General features: G+C 40.0%; 1 protein-coding gene across 3 annotated transcripts; it reads right to left on the bottom strand.

The window, feature by feature from the left end:
- Positions 1 to 1,037: 1,037 nt before the first annotated feature.
- On the bottom strand, positions 1,038 to 25,701 carry LOC139766095 (uncharacterized). Of its 3 annotated transcripts, none has more exons than XM_071694248.1 (7): positions 25,590 to 25,701; positions 18,982 to 19,178; positions 15,970 to 16,062; positions 10,889 to 11,029; positions 6,486 to 6,579; positions 4,616 to 4,783; positions 1,038 to 2,554 (listed from the first exon to the last, which is right to left on the bottom strand). In XM_071694248.1, the coding sequence occupies exons 1-7, from the start codon at positions 25,593 to 25,595 to the stop codon at positions 2,396 to 2,398; spliced, it is 858 nt and encodes a 285-aa protein (XP_071550349.1). In that variant the 5' UTR covers positions 25,596 to 25,701; the 3' UTR covers positions 1,038 to 2,395. The 3 variants fall into 3 exon arrangements, with proteins under 3 accessions (XP_071550349.1, XP_071550350.1, XP_071550351.1); XM_071694249.1 differs by having other exon boundaries at positions 4,718 to 4,783; XM_071694250.1 differs by lacking the exon at positions 4,616 to 4,783.
- Between the last annotated feature and the right edge of the window lie 273 nt (positions 25,702 to 25,974).

Genomic DNA, 25,974 nt, shown 5'->3' with positions numbered 1-25,974 from the left:
ATGGGGTTGTTAGGGAGGTAAATGCAAGAGTCCTGGAAAGAGGGGCAAGTATGAAGTCTGTTGGGGATGAGAGAGCTTGGGAAGTGAGTCAGTTGTTGTTCGCTGATGATACAGCGCTGGTGGCTGATTCATGTGAGAAACTGCAGAAGCTGGTGACTGAGTTTGGTAAAGTGTGTGGAAGAAGAAAGTTAAGAGTAAATGTGAATAAGAGCAAGGTTATTAGGTACAGTAGGGTTGAGGGTCAAGTCAATTGGGAGGTGAGTTTGAATGGAGAAAAACTGGAGGAAGTGAAGTGTTTTAGATATCTGGGAGTGGATCTGTCAGCGGATGGAACCATGGAAGCGGAAGTGGATCATAGGGTGGGGGAGGGGGCGAAAATTTTGGGAGCCTTGAAAAATGTGTGGAAGTCGAGAACATTATCTCGGAAAGCAAAAATGGGTATGTTTGAAGGAATAGTGGTTCCAACAATGTTGTATGGTTGCGAGGCGTGGGCTATGGATAGAGTTGTGCGCAGGAGGATGGATGTGCTGGAAATGAGATGTTTGAGGACAATGTGTGGTGTGAGGTGGTTTGATCGAGTAAGTAACGTAAGGGTAAGAGAGATGTGTGGAAATAAAAAGAGCGTGGTTGAGAGAGCAGAAGAGGGTGTTTTGAAATGGTTTGGGCACATGGAGAGAATGAGTGAGGAAAGATTGACCAAGAGGATATATGTGTCGGAGGTGGAGGGAACGAGGAGAAGAGGGAGACCAAATTGGAGGTGGAAAGATGGAGTGAAAAAGATTTTGTGTGATCGGGGCCTGAACATGCAGGAGGGTGAAAGGAGGGCAAGGAATAGAGTGAATTGGAGCGATGTGGTATACAGGGGTTGACGTGCTGTCAGTGGATTGAATCAAGGCATGTGAAGCGTCTGGGGTAAACCATGGAAAGCTGTGTAGGTATGTATATTTGCGTGTGTGGACGTGTGTATGTACATGTGTATGGGGGGGGGGGTTGGGCCATTTCTTTCGTCTGTTTCCTTGCGCTACCTCGCAAACGCGGGAGACAGCGACAAAGTATAAAAAAAAAAAAAAAAAAAAAAAATTTCTAATCAAAATGAATTTCAAAGAGAATATTCTGATATGTATTCAGTGCTGAATGGCCTTAGATGCTTGGCTGATGTCTACATCTTATAATCCAATCCATTTTTGCCCTCTCAAATAACATTCTCTCTTTCCACACATTCTTCAGTGCTTCCAGATTCCATGGTTCTATTTGCTACCATGTCCACTCCTAGATATCTAAAACAATTCATGTCCTCCAATTTTACTCCATTCAAACTTACATAAGTAACATGTCCCTCAACCCAGCTGAACCTAAAAACCTTGCTTTAATTTACGTTCAACTTTCTCCTTTGACAAACTCTTCCAAACTCATTCACCAACTTCTACAGCTTCTTGCTTGAATCTGTCACCAGTGCTGTAATATCAGCAAACAACAACTCACTCATTCACAAGCCTTCTCACCCTCCACATGTTGCATACTTGCCCCTCTGTCCAAGATTCTTGTATTTACCTCCCTCTCCACCCCATCATGAACAAATTGAACAACCATGTTGACATCACACACCCCTGCCCCAGACCAACCTTCATTATGAAATTATTACTGAACAAGTGCAGTCATGAATTATCATAAAAACATATACCGAAGTGATAATCTTGTTCATAAGACCATTTTCTAAGATCTTTTTCACATTCAATTCATCGAATGAAGTGCATGCATTTTCATTGTAGTCCAATTACAAAATGAAGTGCATGCATTTTCATTGTAGTCCAATTACAAAATGAAGTGCATGCATTTTTTTTTTTAGCCTAGTCACAGATCATATTTATCAACCACATTTTGAAGGAAAACATTTAGAATCTGTTATAAAAAATATAGTACAAGTGGACACTTCTCATTTAAGCATGCTTTATGCTACTCATAAAATTCCCACAATTTTTGCAAATTTCTGAGATATTTACTTCGCATATTTATACATGCATGTACCAGTACTCTGTTTTTATGGCGAGTTCCAGTAACATCTGTATCATTAGCAAAAGACAATCATTTTGGACAATTTCTGCCCCTACTTATGTCCCATCTTTGTTCAGTTCTCTGCTTTTGTGGTCTGTTCCATTGCATTGCATTGACAATATTCTGTAAATATGTAAGCACTGTTAGTTTTTGTTTAATCCAGTTCTAAATGTTTGTGATCAACAGATGTGTTTCAAGTACCCACTGCCTGCTTTTGTACAATTCTAAGAACATATGGCTCTGTTTTTTGCATAGATCTTAAGCTTGTTCCTGCATAGTGTAGTTCCAGTCTCGTATGATGCCTTTTTGTACAGTCAAATACATTTCTGATCCATCTACAATTCTAATGACTATTTTCTTCAGTTTGTAATGGAAGCTGTATACCATGCTTTTCGGCCAGATCCTGGAGCATCTTGAACTGTTGCTGTAGGGCATCTAGCTTGAGTGTGCAGTGTTCCTGGACTCTATGCACAAGCAGCCTCCTAATATCCTCTAGACACAACTGAAATAACATTTGTTATAATGAAAAGCATATAGTAAATGAAGGGTACGCAGACATGTACACACACGTACATATACACAGGTATATATATATTCATAAATGATTGGAGCAATGTTAGAGATGAACAAATGGATTGCATAAATTAGGTTGTGTAAATATGTTTGTATGTACACTGTACTAAACAGAATAAGATAAAGATATGGTACATGTACAAAGTTAAAAGATGGAACAAATCAAGTGCAAAATAAGTATACACTGTTTTAAACAGTATAAGATTAAGATATGGAAATATACAAAGTTAAAAGATGGGACAATCTGAGAGTAATATATAACCAAAATATACAGACAGTAATAGCACTGTGTCCTTAAAATACCATGATGCAAGCTGAAAAGTTCATCAGTAAACTTCATGATCCAAAATCTTTATCCAAAACATTAAAAGGAAAAAAATATCAATCTAAGTGTCCAAAGAAATAACCTGCAAGTCTGCCCCAGGGAACTGGGCATCTTCCCCCATGCCAGCCTGTAGGGCTTGAGTTAGGGACCCCAGTTCTGCAACATTTCTTCCCAAAAAAGGTGCATGTCTTTATGTACTTTATCCTCTGTGTAAATGATAAAGAAGTTTCTCGTGATAAAAAGACATATAGGAAGGAAAACCTGCCTATCTAGAAGGGATGAGTTGTTGCTGTTAAGGAAAGCATAAGATAATAAAGAGTTCTCAGTTGTAGAGGCAAGAGGAAAGAAATAGGCATCGCAAAGACCCGTCCACGAACTGACAACAGTTGCACAGTAATCATGTGATATAGTATCTTGCCAAGTAGATAACCTCGCCTGTACCAGAGTCATATTTACAATGAAGCAAGTGAAGGTAAATGCTTCAGGGCCCTCAAACTTGGGGGACCCTGTAAATTATATCACTTATATAAGGTTTCCCCAGGGGATAGGGGAGAAAGAGTGCTCTGCACGTATTCCCTGTGTATCGTAGAAGGCAATTAAGAGAAGCAGGAGTGGGTGGCTGGAAATCCTCCCTTCATGTATTACTTTCTAAAAGAAAGAACAAGTGAGGAATTTTCTCCCAAAGGCCCTGTCACCTGTTCTTGACACTATCTTGCTTGCATGCATGAGAAAAATTATTTTCTAACATATAAAGAAAAACTATACCAAACATACTTGCTTTGATTACAGATCTATTTCACAGTAACAGTTTATATCACACAATTATATGGCTTGAAGTACCTTCATTTTAAAAGTTCAAACTCGGTGATCAAAGCCAAGTTATTCAATTGTTCATGATTTGATGATCTTTATTAAAAATGTCTTGCATGTTTTAGACAATCGGAGGTACATGATTCTGGTGACTGTATAAAAGAGACCAATTATGATCATGAAAATGGAAACAAGAAGGTTATATTTGATGGGGTTGTGAAAAGTCAAATATGAATAAATGTGGAGAAGATGAGCATGTGCAAAAGACTAGATATTCAATTGTCCTTTTTCAAAAGTATGGTGGAATAGTTCCTCACAATTCTGATATCTAAAAGGAAGACTAAGTTGCTGAAACTCTTAAGAAGTTACTAAAGGAAAAAATGTGGGTTGTTACATACTTTAAGGTGAACTTGGAATGGTAAAACTGCCATTAATAGATCTGAATGAGATTTTTTCATTAAATAGCTAATTGATGGAAGGCAATTAAAATGGTTCTTATAAAATGAACATAAACCAATTATGGGAAAATAGATGTATGATAAAGAGAGACATATAAAGTCAAGTCACCTAGTTTGTTGAGACGGCAATTTTAAGACATAATCAAATTTGAATGTAGATAAACCAATAGATTTCTTTCAGTACAAGCAGAAGGCAAATGCTTTGCTTATGTTAAAAGGCAAATCAAAAACGGAAGGCTTTGGAAAATGTTCCAAGGATTGCTGTTTGGTTTGCAGGGCAACAGTTCATGATAGATGATAATCACATATATTAAAACATAAGAATGGTATAACTTTGTTGTGCATGCTAGGAACCGTTTATTTACCATTAAACAAACAAAAGAATAAGAATATTTACTCTAGTTTGACGACAGCTTTGCCTAAAATAAAAGCAATTAGTCTCGGTGAGATGCATGGGAGGGAGGAGAGGCACTCGAGTAGACAGTGGATTTTTGGGTACCTTTATGTTATGAGGTTCCCATGGCCGCACATGTATCTCTACTACATACACCACAGGAAGTTTACCCTGAGGGGAGACAAAGCACATTCTTGATTATACAACTTAACACTGTATCTTGAAGTTGCTACTGACATTACTGTATCACACTGTCTGCAGTATGCACTTTGAATTTTACTTTAAATTTGTTCAGTTACACTAAGCTCAACAATGGATGATAATTAATCAATGGTATGCTAGACCTTTAGAAAGTACAAAAACCATCATTGTCATTACAATAAATTCATAACACTTGCATATCTGCTTATGCCTTAAGGTAAAATCAGGAACAGACAAAGAATGGCATCATTTGCACACAGTAACATACTAACTCTTATGTATAGTTCACTGAAACCATAAGCTATCATCCACAATCAAACTAAGCAAACTATTTCAAGGTTTACCTGAAATGCCCTGGTTCAGCCCAGTGGTAGCAAGGTACGAGTCTCCATAGCTGGTGAATTCTCGCGTTACTGTTTATGCTTTAGTGTCTCGCCCTTAACAGGCCTTTAGCAGAGAGCAACTCAAGTGCAGTGTTTCCATAGGTTCCTACTTAATGTTCCTATGGACCACTTCTACCTTATGTGTCAACCTAATCTTCCTGCCCAATGTCCCAACCTGCTACTTTTACCTAATACTCTTGTATGATGCTCCTACCTACTAATTCTACATGATATTTCTACCTAACACTATTCATACCTACCACTTCTGTTTCTCCTACCATTTTGCCAAAACGCAAGGCAGCACATAGTGCTCCCCATAGGAAAATCTAGATTTATGAAGAATAAGCTGTGTGAACTAAGTGCTGCCAAGCATTATGTGTGACAAAGGAGAGATTGCATGTGGACAGAATGTCAGCAGTCCATGTGTGGGTGAGGCAGAAAGAAAAGAAAGCTACCTGGGTCAGAAGAGTGCAACCTGACAATTCCAGAAGTGCTGAGTTAATACACAACCTTCCCAAACCCTCCCAATACCTAGGTGGGTAGTGCAGGTAATATACCTCCCTGGTAGGTTTATTACTGATACTATCTGCCTGGGTATTGGGAGAGTTAACATCAGTACCTGTATACCACAGTGACCCAATTCATTCTCTTCAATGCATGCTTATCACACTCATGAACAGTGTCCCAATACCCCACCATCTCTCATCTTTTTATTTCCTTCTTAGTTTCCTCCTCCTCCACTTCTCTTCAATCAAAATTCTGAAATGTATATCCTATTAATCAGTCTTTCTTTGCTCTGTTAGCAAAGTGAAAAAAATTGAAGTTTTATGGTTTCAATTTTTGAATTACTGCACTACATTACTTGCAGATAAAGAAAGAACTAGATATAACCACAGAGAGATAGATACATATACAGTTTGGAACACAGAAATTAAAAGAATTCAAGAACCAAAAACTTCACTGTTCAGAGAAACTAAACTGACAGTAGTAACCTTTGTCAGTCTGATGAACATGTTACACTCACTTTTGAGCTTTTGAAAGTAAAAGCATCCTTATTCTAATATGATTAAGTAGAATTAGAGTGCAAATACCCTAGCATGAGGTGAAATATTCAAGCTTTGTAAAGTTTGCTTCTTTGCCATCATTTGGAAAATAAGATGGCAGGAAAAGGTGAAAGATTTTTGTATTTTAAAGAGAAACCAGAATATAGCTTTAAAATGCAACCATGTAACAAGTGACTATATACCAGAACCAACCATGTAACAAGTGACGATATACACAGAACCTACCAGTGACTGCTGTGCCTCGGCATCAACATCACACCAGCAGGAATAAGGCTGTGCTACATGGTGTGGTTGGTTGCGTCTGATATTGTCCACATGTCTGGAAAAATGAGGAAAGTCACAGTTTAAGAAGTCTAATTTTTCTTGACTTCATTTTACTAACTCTGAGGAGCCTTTACAAGTGGGTTGAAGAGCCGGACAGAATGCCACAGGGTTCAGTCTTGGGACCATTACATTCTTGATCTATGTTAATAGCTTCCCTGAAGGTACGGATTCCTACCTGAATGTGTTTGCAGATGATGCAAAGGTCATGAGGGAAATGAAAATTAAGTATGATTGCATCAGCTTACAATGGGACCTAAAATGACTCCAAAGCTGATTTGAAATGTGGTTGATGAAATTCAACTTGAGCAAATGTAATGACGATGGGATAAAGCAAAACACGGCCTTAATATGATTATTATCTAGCAGGAAATAAACCTCAGGATTCTGTAAGTGAGAGGGACTTAGGAGAAGAAAGACATCATCCCTAACCTGTCACTGAAGTCCCATAGTAGGAGAATTAAACAAATTGTACACTGGCAAATACCAGAACAGCTTTCAACTATATGGATTAAGGAAATGTTTAGAAAGTTATTCATACCCTACATCAGACCAAAACTAGAATATCCTTCTCATGTTTGGTCAAAATTTACCCATCCTGAAAGATGGAAGACTGAGGGGTGACCCGATCACAACCTTAGTTCTTAAGAGATCAACAAAGTGAAAATTGGACAGTTCTTTGAGAGATGTAGGTACAGAGCAATAAGAAAACAAAGTAAGAAACTCATAAATAAGTATTAGTGTTGCAAGAATGGAACAGATTGACTGAAGTCATGGTTTATGCAGACAGCACACAAATTTAAGAGGTTGTATGATAGCAGAGTGTTCAAGACATGGGGCCCCATTAGTGTAAAACTTCCTCCCAGTAGAGTACAAATAAGCTATTAAACTCCCCACTATCTCCTTAGACTTGGATTCTGATTTGTATATCCAACAACTCTGAGCATACTCTCATATTTGCCTCGGGTCTACAGTATACACCTCCTGGGTTCTCCTTTTATCCAGGCTGCTTTTCTAGCTTCTACCACTACAATAAATATGTGTCATTTTCTCTAAGTTAAACTGTGGAATATCTCCCTAAACAGGGCATCTCCCTTAATATGACTACAAACAAGGCTACATCCCATGGCATCTCCCTTAGTAAGACTACACACCATGGCATAATCATTCCACATTTCCACTGTACTATAACACCATAGGGCATTTCTCTGTTCTAGGTTAAACTATTTTCTTGATATATACACAAGCCTAACCCTGAAATATGCTTCTTACTTCTATCATAGCACTTAAGAAGAGCAAAGATTTAAATGAGATATTACACAGAAGAGCAACTGACATGGTAACTGAATATGACTCAGAATGCTGTGCTATAATGAGATGCTGAAACCTAAAAAATCAGCCCAGTAATGAGAGAAGAGTCAGGAGTGACTAAACTTCAACATTCAGTTTTTAAGTCAATTATCAAAAGTAAATGGTTCTTTATGAAATGCAATGAGAGAATGGCAAGAGGTCAAAACTAGAATGTAGGCAAGGTCTTAGTAAGAGGGTATGTAAAGAGGTATCGTTTTATTGTTTGTCAAAGTAGCAGAGGGTTGGCATAAACTGTGATAAAACTGTAAAAGCTAGCATTATAGAAATTAAAAAACTGTACATGGTGAAGAAAAATTCATGCAAAACCCACAAGCACAGAACTCTCTCCCCTTACTGTACAAATGGGTAATTACAGTATCAAAGCAATTTCGATCCTGTTAATATAGTTTACAGCAACTTTCTCTTTGTTTTTCATACTAATAAATTAGTTGCCTCCTCCATGTGAGCTAACCATGTATGCTTTAATACTGTGCTATATGCATTCTTCTTAAAACAGAATTTTATACCTTACTAATTTAAGGTTTGATATAACTATGGTGCTACATGTGTATAAGTTTGATAACACACAGCTATCTTATTCATGAGGACTCCTTTTCTACTGAGTAAATTAACTAGTTTGGGCTTTGATGCTGGTGAGATACCTTACTCAGGCAGCATCTGATAATAAACTATTGCAATACCTGCATGAGCTCTCCTACCACTGATACAATACTCATGGGGGTGATAATGCTAATTTTTCAATTGTGAAAACAGACTAAGTAATGACTTCAACAGTTTATTTATTCAAATTTATTAAGATAAATGTGTGGAATGATGTGTGTGGGTGGTATTCTTGTATAGAGTGTTATGTTTCTAAGCTGTCTGATACCTTATGAGTGTTAGCATAGTTACTTTCTCAACTAAAGAATGTATGACAGCTTATTACCAAGATGTAACTTACAGCAAAAAGTGTAACTTGCTGAATTAAACCTACACTATGGCAACTTAGTGGTGTGTTCTAACTCAATATTGTTCTGTGGTTAGGAATTTGCTCATTTCTGGTTATGCCATAATACTTCAGTAATAAACAGGAAAGTAGTTATTGCACCAACACTAAACATAAATATTAACTTACCTACCTTAGGTATCCGTCATAACAGACCAGATTGTGTAGTTATCTAGAAGTTAGGCATGTGGTAATTCATCATTCAAAGTCAGTGGTTCCTAACCTTTTTCTGTTGGTGTACACACTGGCCTCATTGTAATGCATTAGTACCCCTCAAAATAAAGACTCCTAATTTCTATTAGAATAAATTTGTTTCCTTTCTTATTTCTGTATTGATATGCCAAAAATCTTACTTTTGAGCAAATTTTTTGTACCAAAGCTGTGTTCTGCTTACACAAAGCACTCCAATGAAAATATTTCTTTTGCCAATCAAGAGGTATTTTACATATCCCCTCATGAGACTTATCATACTCTGTGGGGATCCATGGAACCCAGGTCGGGAACAACTATTCTAAGGAATGTTTAATATCACATTCACATTGGATATATGTGTGTGTGTGTATGAGATTACTATCTGTGTTACAGGGAGAGAGTTTTACCCTCATGTTGCCCCATCTCTTAAACTTGTTTTTTATGTACCAAGTCTCAATTCATATGTATGTATGCATAGTTTATGCCAGGGTGTGTGTGAATTATTACTATTCATGGTTCCTTTGTGTGTTACAGGGAAAGTCTTGCACTCTTGTTGCTTCATCTCTTAGCATTGTATATGTGTACCGTGTCATTTACTTCTGTGTATGTTTGTAAGCCCACACATGCACACACATATATATATACACACACTACCTTATGCACGGTACCCTTTTTATCGACAAGCCCCTACAAGAGGATGAACAGCTGGTATTTGTGATGTGTGTGGTAATTTATCAATCGCCATAACTTTTTCACACTGTACATATTTTGTAATGAAGCTGGATGAGTAGTGAGTTAAGCATCAAGTATGCATGGCAACAGAAGAAGACTCGGTAACTGACTCATCCAAGGGATAACTGGAGACTTACTCATGGATCCAACTAGCGATAATAATACACCATCCAAGCATTTATGGAAACATATTTATCCTGCAAGTATGTGATTCCTTCCTAACATGACAGACTTTTTTCCTTCTTATAGTGGAGGCTCCAGACATGGACAGAAGTCTAAACCAGCCAGGCCTTAATTGAAACATTAGAGATGAAAATGAAAAGGAGGAAGAGAAAAGGGAGAGTATTTATGAATTCTAGAGGAGGTGAAAATCCTATCTTCCAAAATATGCAAGGTCACAGTTATTGGGAAAGACATGAGAGGGTAGATTTCCAAAGCTTCAAGGTGTATGTAAAGAAAAAGTTATCAAAACAGCCCACACCTGAGTTGCCAGTGACCACACAGGAATCATGTGAGGCAGCTGCTTGCCAACTATTTCTTGGTCAAGCTAGTATTTGGTAAAGCACAAGCCGCTGACTCTCTGGAGCAAAATCCAGAGTAATACCTATAGAAGAATAAGTGTGAACCAACATTGTGGCATACGGCAAATGGGTCAAGTTATGAAATTATCCTGGGAGAGTTAAGAAGGTGGAATGCTTTCAACTCTGTCAAGTAAGCAGTACACTATGTATGGATGAACCAATCCTTTGTATAAATGGAGCAACTGTTCAGAAAAAAGAAATTCTGATATCTAAAAAGGACTCCCAGACTTAGGTATTTCCATAATGAGGGGTTTCAAAGACAGAGTGGACATAATAATAAAAACAAGTATGTACAATAAATGAAGAGATGAAATTAAAGAACCATTAAAGTTGGGAAATATTTGAAAGAGATGGGCAGAAAGTGGATCTTGGAGGCATCAAACTTAACCAGATTTTATTTACCCCACTGGGATATCCTGTCCAAGTGTGAGTTATGTTATACTTACTCACTGGTGACAGCAGAAAGTGTGTGACTCTTGCTGGAGATGACAGGAACAAAGGCAACAGAGTAGCGGGAGTCTGGGACAGGTGGGGTGAACTTTCCTAGTGTCCATTCGAGGGAAGCCTCGACATGATCCTGTTGGTATCTGTAGGTAGAGAAACCAAGTTACTGCTGAAGGGAGGGACTATCCCTTATTACCAACAGTAGGAATAGTAAAAAATATTTTCACCGATGGGGACACTTGGTGCTAGAAATGAGATCCAATATGATATTGGAGGTGGGGATGATCAGTTATATGTGAGAGCTGGAATAACTGTTACTGGAGAATGTATATTCTTACTCTTATGTCAAAGGCTCCAGTAGTGGACAGAAGTCCTCACTGAGGCCAGACCCTAAGAGAGAGAGAGGAAAGGAGAGCAATTTAACAGTGCTGGAAAGGAAGAAAACCTACTATTTAGAAAGTGGCATATCATACCGGTAAGAAGGGTTAGAAAAAATGTACCAAGATAGCAAGTAAAAGTATGTTAGGTGTATGGTGCTTGTAGAGAAACAGGAAGGCTAGCCCAGATCAATATCTGATCAATACCTTGTGGAGGCAAAGGTGAAGATTTGTAGAGGTTTTCAGAAAAAAAAAGAGTGTTGGGGTGAAAAGAGTGTTGAGAATAAGTGAGCTTGGGAAGGAGACTTGTGTGAGGAAGTACCAGGAGAGACTGAGTACAGAATGGAAAAAGGTGAGAACAAAGGACATCAGGGGAGTTGGGGAGGAATGGGATGCATTTAGGGAAGCAGTCATGGATTGCACAAAAGATGCTTGTGGCATGAGAAGCGTGGGAGGTAAGCAGATTAGAAAGGGTAATGAGTGGTGGGATGAAGAAGTAAGATTATTAGTGAAAGAGAAGAGAGAGGCATTTGGACGATCTTTGCTGGGAAATAATGCAAGTGAGTGGGAGATGTATAAAAGAAAGAGGCAGGAGGTCAAGAGAAAGGTGCAAGAGGTGAAAAAGAGGACAAATGAGAGTTGGGGTGAGAGAGTATCATTAAATTTTTGGGAGAATAAAAAGATGTTTTGGAAGGAGGTAAATAAAGTGCGTAAGACAAGGGAACAAATGGGAACTTCAGTGAAGGGGGCTAATGGGGAGGTGATAACAAGTAGTGGGGATGTAAAAAGGAGATAGAGTGAGTATTTTGAAGGTTTGTTGAATGTGTTTGATGATAGAGTGGCAAATATAGGGTGTTTTGGTCGAGGTGGTGTGCAAAGTGAGAGGGTTAGGGAAAATTATTTGGTAAACAGAGAAGAGGTAGTAAAAGCTTTGCAGAAGATGAAAGCCGGCAAGGCAGTGGGTTTGGATGGTATTACAGTGGAATTTATTAAAAAAGGGGGTGACTGTATTGTTGACAGGTTGGTAAGGTTATTGAATGTATGTATGACTCATGGTGAGGTGCCTGAGGATTGGCATAATGCTTGCATAGTGCTATAGTACAAATGCAAAGGGGATAAAAGTGAGTGCTCAAATTACAGAGGTATAAGTTTGTTGAGTATTCCTGGTAAATTATATGGGAGGGTATTGATTGAGAGGGTAAAGGCATGTACAGAGCATCAGATTGGGGAAGAGCAGTGTGGTTTCAGAAGTGGTAGAGGATGTGTGGATCAGGTGTTTGCTTTGAAGAATGTATGTGAGAAATACTTAGAAAAGCAAATGGATTTGTATTTAGCATTTATGGATCTGGAGAAGGCATATGATAGAGTTGATAGAGATGCTCTGTGGAAGGTATTAAGAATATATGGTGTGGGGGGCAAGTTTTTAGAAGCAGTGAAAAGTTTTTATCAAGGATGTAAGGCATGTGTACGTGTAGGAAGAGAGGAAAGTGATTGGTTCTCAGTGAATGTAGGTTTGCGGCAGGGGTGTGTGATGTCTCCATGGTTAATTTGTTTATGGATGGGATTGTTAGGGAGGTGAATGCAAGAGTTTTGGAAAGAGGGGCATGTATGCAGTCTGTTGTGGATGAGAGAGCTTGGGAAGTGAGTCAATTGTTGTTCGCTAATGATACACTGCTGGTGGCTGATTCGTGTGAGAAACTGCAGAAGCTGGTGACTGAGTTTGGTAAAGTGTTTGAAAGAAGAAAGCTGAGAGTAAATGTGAATAAGAGCAAGGTTATTAGGTACAGTAGGGTTGAGGGACAAGTCAGTTGGGAGGTAAGTTTGAATGGAGAAAAACTGGAGGAAGTGAAGTGTTTTAGATATCTGGGAGTGGATTTGGCAGTGGATGGAACCAAGGAAGTGGAAGTGAATCATAGGGTGGGGGAGGGGGCGAAAGTTCTGGGAGCATTGAAGAATGTGTGGAAGTCGAGAACATTATCTCAGAAAGCAAAAATGGGTATGTTTGAAGCAATAGTGGTTCCAACAATGTAATATGGTTGCGAGGCATGGGCTATGGAGAGAGTTGTGTGCAGGAGGGTGGATGTGCTGGAAATGAGATGTTTGAGGACAATATGTGGTGTGAGGTGATTTGATTAAGTAATAATAGGGTAAGAGAGATGTGTGCTAATAAAAAGACTGTGGTTGAGAGAGCAGAAGAGGGTGTTTTGAAATGATCTGGTCACATGGAGAGAATGAGTGAGGAAAGATTGACCAAAAGGATATATGTGTCAGAGGTGGAGGGAACGAGGAGAAGTGGGAGACCAAATTGGAGGTGGAAACATGGAGTGAAAAAGATTTTGAGTGATTGGGGCCTGAACATGCAGGAGGGTGAAAGGCATGCAAAGAATAGAGTGAATTGGAACGATGTGGTATACCAGGGTCGACGTGCTGTCAGTGGATTGACCCAGGGCATGTGAAGCGTCTGGGGTAAACCATGGAAAGTTCTGTGGGGCCTAGATGTGGAAAGGGAGCTGTGGTTTCGGTGCATTATTACATGACAGCTAGAGACTGAGTGTGAATGAATGGGGCCTTTGTTATCTTTTCCTAGCGCTACCTCACGCACATGAGGGGGGAGGGGTTTGTTATTTCATGTGTGGCAGGGTGGCGATGGGAATGAATAAAGGCAGACTATGAATTATGTACATGTGTATATATGTATATGGCTGTGTGTGTATATATATATGTATATGCTGAGGTGTATAGGTATGTATATGTGCGTGTGTGGACGTGTATGTATATACCTGTGTATGTGGGTGGGTTGGGCCATTCTTTTGTCTGTTTCTTTGTGCTACCTCACTTATGCGGGAGACAGTGACAAAGCAAAATAAAATAAATATTTTTTTTTTTTTTTTTTTTTTTTTTTTTGTCGCTGTCTCCCGCGTTTGCGAAGTAGCACAAGGAAACAGACGAAAGAAATGGCCCAACCCACCCCCATACACATGTATATACATACGTCCACACACGCAAATATACATACCTACACAGCTTTCCATGGTTTACCCCAGACGCTTCACATGCCTTGATTCAATCCACTGACAGCACATCAACCCCGGTATACCACATCGCTCCAATTCACTCTGTTCCTTGCCCTCCTTTCACCCTCCTGCATGTTCAGGCCCCGATCACACAAAATCTTTTTCACTCCATCTTTTCACCTCCAATTTGGTCTCCCTCTTCTCCTCGTTCCCTCCACCTCCGACACATATATCCTCTTGGTCAATCTTTCCTCACTCATTCTCTCCATGTGCCCAAACCATTTCAAAACACCCTCTTCTGCTCTCTCAACCACGCTCTTTTTATTTCCACACATCTCTCTTACCCTTACATTACTTACTTGATCAAACCACCTCACACTACACATTGTCCTCAAACATCTCATTTCCAGCACATCCATCCTCCTGCGCACAACTCTATCCATAGCCCACGCCTCGCAACCGTACAACATTGTTGGAACCACTATTCCTTCAAACATACCCATTTTTGCTTTCCGAGATAATGTTCTCGACTTCCACACATTCTTCAAGGCTCCCAGAATTTTCGCCCCCTCCCCCACCCTATGATCCACTTCCGCTTCCATGGTTCCATCTGCTGCCAGATCCACTCCCAGATATCTAAAACACTTCACTTCCTCCAGTTTTTCTCCATTCAAACTCACCTCCCAATTGACTTGACCCTCAATCCTACTGTACCTAATAACCTTGCTCTTATTCACATTTACTCTTAACTTTCTTCTTTCACACACTTTACCAAACTCAGTCACCAGCTTCTGCAGTTTCTCACATGAATGAGCCACCAGCGCTGTATCATCAGCGAACAACAACTGACTCACTTCCCAAGCTCTCTCATCCCCAACAGACTTCATACTTGCCCCTCTTTCCAAAACTCTTGCATTCACCTCCCTAACAACCCCATCCATAAACAAATTAAACAACCATGGAGACATCACACACCCCTGCCGCAAACCTACATTCACTGAGAACCAATCACTTTCCTCTCTTCCTACACGTACACATGCCTTACATCCTCGATAAAAACTTTTCACTGCTTCTAACAACTTGCCTCCCACACCATATATTCTTAATACCTTCCACAGAGCATCTCTATCAACTCTATCATATGCCTTCTCCAGATCCATAAATGCTACATACAAATCCATTTGCTTTTCTAAGTATTTCTCACATACATTCTTCAAAGCAAACACCTGATCCACACATCCTCTACCACTTCTGAAACCACACTGCTCTTCCCCAATCTGATGCTCTGTACATGCCTTCACCCTCTCAATCAATACCCTCCCATAAATAAATAAATAAATTGTGTATCAACGATGGCTTGAGGGACCTAATGACGGTCTGTCATCTACACTGTATACCATATTGATATCATCTTTCTATTGTATCAGCCAGCTAATGCATCACCTGTGGGATGTTTTACTTACCTGAATATCATCTAGTCTTTGCATTAACTATCTGATGCATCATCTTTCTGTAATATCCACCTACTACAGGATATAATGTTGCTGTTGCATTTTACAATTTATCACATCTTGTTGATTTCATGTTTGTTTTATCATGCACATGGTGAATCATCTACTGGTGTATCACCTTCCTTTAATCCTGTATTAGGCACTTGATGTACATTTGGTACAGTATAGTATATAAAGTTACCTGGTGAGGGTGATGCCCTTGACTATGCCACTGTCTGTCACACCCAGGTATATGGTGCCTCCCTGACCTGAGTTAAGCATGGCTCCAATGGTACTGCAAAAGATGATTTACTACAGATAAATCAGGAAAGGATCTAATAACTACCTGTATTAGTATCCTTAAGTAGTATTTATTGTGACCAAATAACTCTCTTAAGGTACATTCCACAAAAAATTAGTACATATCTGCTGCTAGCTATTCATAGGCTTGAATGCTGCAATAAATGATGATGGTTTCATGTGGATACAGTCCATGGAAGTGAAAAGGGACACTGATCTCTTCCCTGAAGGACAACAATGAGGAAGTTAGGAAAGGCACTTGCGTTGAGTGGGATTACAGCTGTAATGAAGTATGGGGGAGAAAGTGTGATGAGAGTGGATGCATTTGATATGTAATTTGGTAAGGAAGCAGAAGGTTGTGCCTAAGGACAGGATGAAAGCTATTACTGTTCCTTTATTCAAAGGAAAAGATGCTATGGATGTATGCAATAGTCATAGGGGAATAAGTCTGTTAAATATGTCAGGACTGGCGTATGCAAGAGTGTTAACTGACACAGTGATGGAAGTGAGTGAATGTAGAATAAGTGAGGAGCAAGGGGGGTTTAAGATTAAGTAGGGGATGTGTGGATGAATGTGAAAAAGTATCTAGCATAAGGTATGAAGCTGTATATGGAGAAAGCATATGAGAGAGTCGAGTAGGATGTATTATGGAATGTGTTAATATATAGGGTAAGGGGGACAACTGTTAGGTGTGAAAGCCTTCCATAGAGGAGCAAATACATGTGTAAGAGTGGATGGAGAGTTGAGTAAAAGGTTCAGTGTACATGTGGATGTGAAGTAGGGGTGTGTAATATTACTATGGCTTTTTAACATACTTGTGGATGGAGTGATAACAGAAATGGAAGCAAAACAAGGGGAATGAGTGTAAAGACATAATGTAGTATTGAGGTATGATGGCTAGAGGCAATCCTGTTTGTGGATGATACTGTGTTGTTTTCTGAAAGAAACGAGGAGTTCCAGAAGGTTATAAGTGTTTTATGATGTTTGTAAACACAAGCACATGAAGGTAAATGAAAGTAAAAGTAAAGTAATGGTGTTTGAAGGGAATCAAAGTGAAAGTATAAATTTTGCAAAGCCCTATAGAGTTTGAGAAGAAAGCGTACTAAACTATGTTAAATATATATATGGAAGGAGAAAGACTGGAAGAGGTGACAGAGTATAAGTATTTGGGAACTATGGTGGGTAAGTTTGATGATATAGAAGGAGAGATAAGGGAGACAGCAGTATAAGGTGGAAGTTATAGGGTCCCTGTCCTTTAATAGAATAATGAAAGGAAGAGTTGTATGGAAGTGAAGAAAGGATTAAAGGGCAGCACAGTCCTCCCAACCCTGATTTATCCAGCTGAAACATGGATGTGGGATGAGTCACAGAGGTAAAGAATCCAGGCTGTGGAAATATGTTATTTGCATGGAACACGTGTTATGTCTAAATGGAATGAAGAATGTAATGAGGGATGTATGAGAGATTTGGAATAGCAGGGAATGGAAAGGAAATGAATTGTGGAGGAGTAGAGTGGGTGAAACTTTGAGGTACTTTGGGCATGTGGAAAGAATGCAAGACAGGGAGTTGATAAGGAGAGCATATGATGGTACAATTAAATGGGTTAGGGAGTTGATAAGGAGAATGTATGACTGCACAATTAAATGGGCTGTTGTGAAAGGAAGACCACCTGTGACATGGGGAAACAGTGGAAGAGTATGGGGGGAGAGAATGCATGGAATGGTATGCAAGGAAAGCATGTATGGACAGGGATATGTGGAGACTCTTTTACAGTGGCCATCCCCTTGACGGGAGTTCCCAGAAGGAGCAGCATCAGAGATATAGACAGAAAGAAATAATGCAAATGTCTGAGTGATATGAATGCATCAAAAGTTCATTTAAAAGGGCCTGTAAATTGAATCAGTGCAGTGAAAAGTGTCACTGATCAATATATGAATATCATAACTCATGAGTGGTACAAATGGAATGATACACTAAATAGGTACAATATACATATTCACAGGAAATGACAGAAAATAACTAGGCCACTAAATAGAAAAGGATAGAGCAGTATCCCATGTACACCATGTACACTATATGTATCAGAAATGGGTTTCATCGGGCATCCAATGCCCAATCAGATATCTCAGAATAAGTATGATAAATCTGATGACAGGCCAAAGGACCCATACTTGAGACACTAGGGGAGCATTTCACTTTCTCTAGTATTGAAATGTAAGTGTAGTATAGTTTCTGTATACAAATATATTCTGTCCTATTGCTGTATATACAGGTCAGCACATACTCATTCACAGGTATGTACAGTACTGTATTTCTTGAGTGTCTGACCCAAGTAGCCTCTTCAGACTGTCATTACATTTGTCAAACTATAAATCCAATATACCCAATGAAGCTCCAACATAATGAACAGATCAAATATATTGTTCAAATGGATGTCTTAGGCAGAGTCTCCCCAAGTTAGTCCAAAATAGCAAGGCTTACTGTTCTGCTTTACAAATCATCAAGACAATATTCACAAAAAGATTACATTGCCAACAAGCAGGACAATGGCACAGCCTCAGATATATAGGCCATGAATTCTTACAGCAGGTGAAAGCAATTCTGACCCACATCTCTATCAAATGATTCTGCAGTTTGTGAACCCATATCACTTACACATAAATCCTGTATGAGTCACCCTTGCAATCGACTTTTTCATGACATAACTGTCATTCACACATGATGTGAGATATGAGTGAAAAAGTCCCTTGTCCACAAGGACACTGCCCTAATGGAGGCTCAGATTCAGGACTTTTAAAACCAAAGCTTTATCTATACCATCATCCATGATATCCAAATGCTGGATATGAAAAAATAGTATACCTATGTTTGAAACAGGCGTCTTCACTAAAACAAAATGTGCAGTCATACATACATGGAGATAGCATTTCTTGTGCGAGCACCTGCTTGATTCAAATTGAAACATATATTTTGAATATCATGAATAGAGATACTGCGGTGACCCTTGAATTCATGGGCTACATCCTCTTCCATGGAGATTCTCTGACCCAACACATAGTGACGAATCCCCAGCCCAGCACCTGCTTTTAGGGTCTCAACACCCTCCTCCTCCTGCAAGAGAGGGAGCAAATATGTGATATACAATACTGTATGTATGAAAAAGAAATATTAGTCACTACTGTCAGTGTGTTTTACCTATAGAGAAAAGATACATTGCAACTTTGTGAAGAATTATGCAAAACTGAAAAGTGGCAAGTATGCACCATATACTGTTATGCAATAAGTATACGGTAGCATGTGATAGAGAAGGATATGCAAAAGACATGAGAAATATGATATGACAGGTAAACAATTATGTATATATGTATGTGTATGTATATTTTGAAATGTATGTGTATGTATAATTGCACGTATGGGCATTTATGTATATATATGTGTATATGAGTGGTTGGGCCATTCTTCATCTGTCTCCTTGCACCACTTCGCTAACACAGGAGACAGCGATTAAGTACAATATATGTATATATATATTATATTTATATTTATTTTGCTTTGTCGCTGTCTCCCGCGTTTGCGAGGTAGCGCAAGGAAACAGACGAAAGAAATGGCCCAACCCACCCCCATACACATGTATATACATACACGTCCCCACACGCAAATATGCATACCCATACATCTCAATGTACACATATATATACACACACAGACATATACATATATACACATGCACACAATTCACACTGTCTGCCTTTATTCATTCCCATCGCCACCTCGCCACACATGGAATAACATCCCCCTTCCCCTCATGTGTGCGAGGTAGCGCTAGGAAAAGACAACAAAGGCCCCATTCATTCACACTCAGTCTCTAGCTGTCATGTAATAATGCACTGAAACCACAGCTCCCTTTCCACATCCAGGCCCCACAGAACTTTCCATGGTTTACCCCAGACGCTTCACATGCCCTGATTCAATCCATTGACAGCACATCGACCCCAGTGTACCACATCGTTCCAGTTCACTCTATTCCTTGCACGCCTTTCACCCTCCTGCATGTTCAGGCCCCGATCACTCAAAATCTTTTTCACTCCGTGTTTCCACCTCCAATTTGGTCTCCCACTTCTCGTTCCTTCCACCTCTGACACATATATTCTCTTGGTCAATCTTTCCCCACTCATTCTCTCCATGTGACCAAACCATTTCAAAACACCCTCTTCTGCTCTCTCAACCACAGTCTTTTTATTACCACACATCTCTCTTACCCTATTATTACTTACTCGATCAAACCACCTCACACTACACATTGTCCTCAAACATCTCATTTCCAGCACATCCACCCTCCTGCGCACAACTCTATCCATAGCCCATGCCTCGCAACCATACAACATTGTTGGAACCACTATTCCTTCAAACATACCCATTTTTGCTTTCCGAGATAATGTTCTCGACTTCCACACATTCTTCAAGGCTCCCAGAATTTTGCCCCCCCCCCCCTATGATTCACTTCTGCTTTCATGGTTCCATCTGCTGCCAAATCCACTCCCAGATATCTAAAACACTTCACAACCTCCAGTTTTTCTCCATTCAAACTTACCTCCCAATTGACTTGACCCTCAACCCTACTGTACCTAATACCCTTACTCTTATTTACATTTACTCTCAACTTTCTTCTTTGACACACTTTACCAAACTCAGTCACCAGCTTCTGCAGTTTCTCACATGAATCAGCCACCAGCGCTGTATCATCAATGAACAATAACTGACTCACTTCCCAAGTTCTCTCATCCACAACAGACTGTATACTTGCCCCTCTTTCCAGAACTCTTGCATTCACCTCCCTAACAACCCCATCCATAAACAAATTAAACAACCATGGAGACATCACACACCCCTGCCGCAAACCTACATTCACTGAGAACCAATCACTTTCCCCTCTTCCTACACGTACACATGCCTTACATCCTCGATAAAAACTTTTCACTGCTTCTAACAGCTTGCCTCCCACACCATATATTCTTAATACCTTCCACAGGGCATCTCCATCAACTCTATCATATGGATTCTCCAGATCCATAAATGCTACATACAAATCCATTTGCTTTTCTAAGTATTTCTCACATACATTCTTCAAAGCAAACACCTGATCCACACATCCTCTACCACTTCTGAAACCACACTGCTCTTCCCCAATCTGATGCTCTGTAAATGCCTTCACCCTCTCAATCAATACCCTCCCATATAATACTTAATCACTGTTTCCGACATCAGCAAGGCAGCATCACGAAATAGACAAAGAATGGCCCATCCACTCATATACACATATTTTTACATAAATGCCCATACACACACTGTTGGGGATGAGAGAGCTTGGGAAGTGAGTAAGTTGTTGTTCGCTGATGATACAGCGCTGGTGGCTGATTCATGCGAGAAACTGCAGAAGCTGGTGACTGAGTTTGGTAAAGTGTGTGGAAGAAGAAAGTTAAGAGTAAATGTGAATAAGAGCAAGGTTATTAGGTACAGTAGGGTTGAGGGTTAAGTCAATTGGGAGGTAAGTTTGAATGGAGAAAAACTGGAGGAAGTAAAGTGTTTTAGATATCTGGGAGTGGATCTGGCATCAGATGGAACCATGGAAGCAGAAGTGAATCATAGGGTGGGGGAGGGGGCGAAAATCCTGGGAGCCTTGAAGAATGTGTGGAAGTCGAGAACATTATCTCCGAAAGCAAAAATGGCTATGTTTGAAGGAATAGTGGTTCCAACAATGTTGTATGGTTGCGAGGTGTGGGCTATCGATAGAGTAGTGCGCAGGAGGGTGGATGTGCTGGAAATGAGATGTTTGAGGACAATATGGTGTGACATGGTTTGATTGAGTAAGTAATGTAAGGGTAAGAGATATGTGTGGAAATAAGAAGAGCGTGGTTGAGAGAGCAGAAGAGGATGTTTTGAAATGGTTTGAGCACATGGAGAGAATGAGTGAGGAAAGATTGACCAAGAGGATATATGTGTCGGAGGTGGAGGGAACGAGAAGTGGGAGACCAAATTGGAGGTGGAAAGATGGAGTGAAAAAGATTTTGAGTGATCGGGGCCTGAACATGCACGAGGGTGAAAGGAGGGCAAGGAATAGAGTGAATTGGATCAATGTGGTATACCGGGGTCGACGTGCTGTCAGTGGATTGAATCAGGGCATGTGAAGCGTCTGGGGTAAACCATGGAAAGTTCTGTGGGGCCTGGATGTGGAAAGGGAGCTGTGGTTTCGGGCATTATTGCATGACAGCTAGAGACTGAGTGTGAACGAATGGGGCCTTTGTTGTCTTTTCCTAGCGCTACCTCGTACACATGAGGGGGGAGGGGGATGTTATTCCATGTGTGGCGAGGTGGCAATGGGAATGAATAAAGGCAGACAGTGTGAATTGTGTGCATGTCTATATATGTATATGTCTGTGTGTGTATGTATATGTGTACATTGAGATGTATGGGTATGTATATTTGCGTGTGGGGACGTGTATGTATATACATGTGTATGGGTGTGGGTTGGGCCATTTATTTCGTCTGTTTCCTTGCGCTACCTCGCAAATGCGGGAGACAGTGACAAAGCTAAATAAAAAAATAATACTTATCAACAAATACACAGACATATACATATATACATGTACATATTTGTACTTGCTTGCCTTCATCCATTCCTGTTGCTACATTGCTACCCCCTGCTTCAGCAAGGTAGCGCAAGGAAAACAGACAAAAAAGGTCACACTTGCTAGCACATAATCTCTAGCTGTCATGTATAATGCACTAAAATCATAGCTCCCTATCCACATCCAGGCCCCACAGACCTTTCCATGGTTTACCCCAGATGTTTCACATGCCCTGGTTCAGTCCACTGACAGCACGTCAACCCCGGTATACCAAATTGTTCCAATTCATGCCTCTCACCCTCCTGCTTGTTCAATCCCCAATCACTCAATCTTTTTTACTCCATCCTTCCACCTCCAATTTGGTCTCCTGCTTCTTGTTTCCTCCACCTCTGACACATACCCTCTTTGTCAACCCTTCCTCAGTCATTCTCTCCATATGTCCAAACCATTTCAACAAACCTTCTGCTCTCTCAACCACACACTTTTTATTACCACACATATCTCTTACCCTTTTACTTCGTACTCGATCTAACCACCTCATACCATATTGTTGGAACTGCTATTCCTTCAAACATACCCATTTCTGCCCTCCAAAATTATGTTCTCTCTTTCCATGCACTCTTCATTGCTCCCAGAACCTTCACCCCCTCCCCCATCCTATGACTCACTTCACTTCCATGGTTCCATTTGCTGCTAAGTTCACTCCCAGATTTCTAGAACACTTCACTTCCAATTTTTCTCCATTCAAACTAACATCCCAACTAACTTGTCCTTGAACCCTGCTGAACCTCATAACCTTGCTCTTATTCACATTTACTTTCAACTTTATTCTTTCGCACACTTTTCCAAACTCAGTTATCAACTTCTACAGTTTCTCACTCGAATCAACCACCAATGCTGTATCATCGGCGAACAACAACCGACTCACTTCCCAGGCCCTCTCGTCCCCAACAGACTGCATACTCGCCCCTCTCCAATACTCTTACATCTACCTCCCAACCACCCCTTCCATAAACAAATTAGACTACCATGGGGACATCACACAACCTGTTTGTGTTTGTGTGTGTGTAATTACCTTTGTACAGTATGTGTAGAGACGTCTACACTCATGGTGTCTTGTCCATTAAACTCACTTTCTATCAAATAGCCTTTTGGACATTATGTAGACTGCCGCATTGTTTCCTAGCTTAGATACTCCAACCATTTACAGCCCTTACTCCAGATGATTGCATATCGTGAGAACTTATTCCTTATAAACATCTTCCAACTGATTTAGAAATTTTCAACCGATTTAGAAATCTTAAGGTTGCAATCAGGCCAACGCTCGCTTCTTTCCTCTATGGTGGAGAAATTGTATCCCAGGTCTCACAATGCAGGAGCATCTTTGTTGGCCTTCCCCGACGTTTTGATCAGACTTGAGAACTAAAATAGTTTTGGTTTAATTTGAATTGTTAGCTAAACTGGGCCATATCCATTTATACTTGTAATATTTATTTGTAGCATGACTGTCTACTTATTAACTTCTCATGATGTATAATACTGGTTTCTTTCACTGATAAATAAATAATTGCGCCGAGGCCATATTTCAGTCCTTTGATTATCATTACTTTGCACACTCAGTTTCATCAATCATTTGTCAAATCAGTTTTGTGTGTAGTGTATATAACTGACTGTATATTATATGTAAGTAGGTTAACTGTTGTGGGGTCACACCGTCCTTCCATGCGTGAATGTGTATGCCTATCCGTTAATGCACGTGTGTTGGCTTATCCGTTAATGCTCAAATATAGGTCTATCCATCAATGCGCGTTTGTAGGCCTACTTGTTAATATAGTGTAGGCCTATCCGTTAATGCATGTGTGTAGGTCTATCCGTTAATGCACTTGTATAGGTCTACCCGTTAATGCAAGAGTGTAGGCCTATCCATTAATGCACGTGTGTAAGTCTACCCGTTAATGCAAGTGTGTAGGCCTATCCATTACTGCAAGTGTGTAGGCCTATCCGTTAATGCAAGTGTGTAGGTCTATCCATCAATGTACTTGTTTAGGTCTACCCGTTAATGCCAGTGTGTAGGCCTATCCGTTAATGCATGTGTGTAGGCCTATCCGTTAATGCAAGTGTGTAGGCCTATCCGTTAATGCAAGTGTGTAGGCCTCTCCGTCATGCGTGTTGGCCTATCCGTTAATGCAAGTGTGTAGGCCTATCCGTTAACGCAAGTGTGTAGGCCTATCCGTTAATGCAAATGTGTAGGCCTATCCATTAATGCAAGGGTGTAGGCCTATCCGTTAATGCATGTGTGTAGTCCTATCCGTTAATGCAAGTGTGTAGGTCTATTCATCAATGCACTTGTTTAGGTCTACCCGTTAATGGCAGTGTGTAGGCCTATCCGTTAATAAACGTGTGTAGGCCTAACCGTTAACGCAAGTGTGTAGGTCTATCCGTTAATGCACGTGTGCGTCTTTCACTGAACATGTATTGCGTGAGTACGCATGTACAAGGAGTGTTTTCATGGTTACGAATGTTGGAGGGATGGTTATATAAATGAGTGCATGTATCTACCCATGCCCATGATGAATTATGCTCATAGTGCAAATGACATACACGCACATCCATACAGAAGCCTTTAGGCAAAGAGGTAACTTGAAGCCTTACTCGCAAATTTTCAGATTCTTGTTTTCATTGGTGTCAGACTCAGGATATTGGAAGTAATGTAGCTGTAAAGTTAGTCCATTATGACGAGTGGGTTTCATAATACACAAATGCCCTTAGTTTATTTCATTATATGGTAAGCCCTGTGAGTACTGCTGTGTGTCCTCGGCTCCATGGTTAGTCTCCTGCCACCATTTAAAGTCCTGCCAGTGGCTAAGAGGATACAAACCAGTATTTATTACATTACCTCCATCCCAATGCTCCTGGAACGACTGGTACTGTGCTCAGTGTACAGTTTTGTTTACAGAGATACGAGTATGGCTTATCAGCAGCTAGTCCAGCAGTTTCTCTGATAAGACGTATTACTGAGTTTCCTTGGTATATGATTATATATTTTGATATTTTGTTGCTGAATGAATAATGCAACATTTATACTCTTCACAACATTCTTTAATACATGGCAGTACAATCATTGTAGACTCGAACGCTGCTTTAAGACAAGCGCCTAATTTGAGAATTGGAATTTACAAATTTAGTAATTATTCGATTCATGGTTGCACAGCATTAATCATAATGTATTGAGATTTCGATGACTAATTTGCCCAAGTTAAATGCTATACTTCAATATGTTA

This window comes from Panulirus ornatus, chromosome 57 (genome assembly GCF_036320965.1).
Source record: "Panulirus ornatus isolate Po-2019 chromosome 57, ASM3632096v1, whole genome shotgun sequence".
NCBI lineage: Eukaryota > Metazoa > Arthropoda > Malacostraca > Decapoda > Palinuridae > Panulirus > Panulirus ornatus.
The sequence above is the reverse complement of the archived record's forward strand: the minus strand, read 5'-3'. Positions and strand labels throughout refer to the sequence as shown.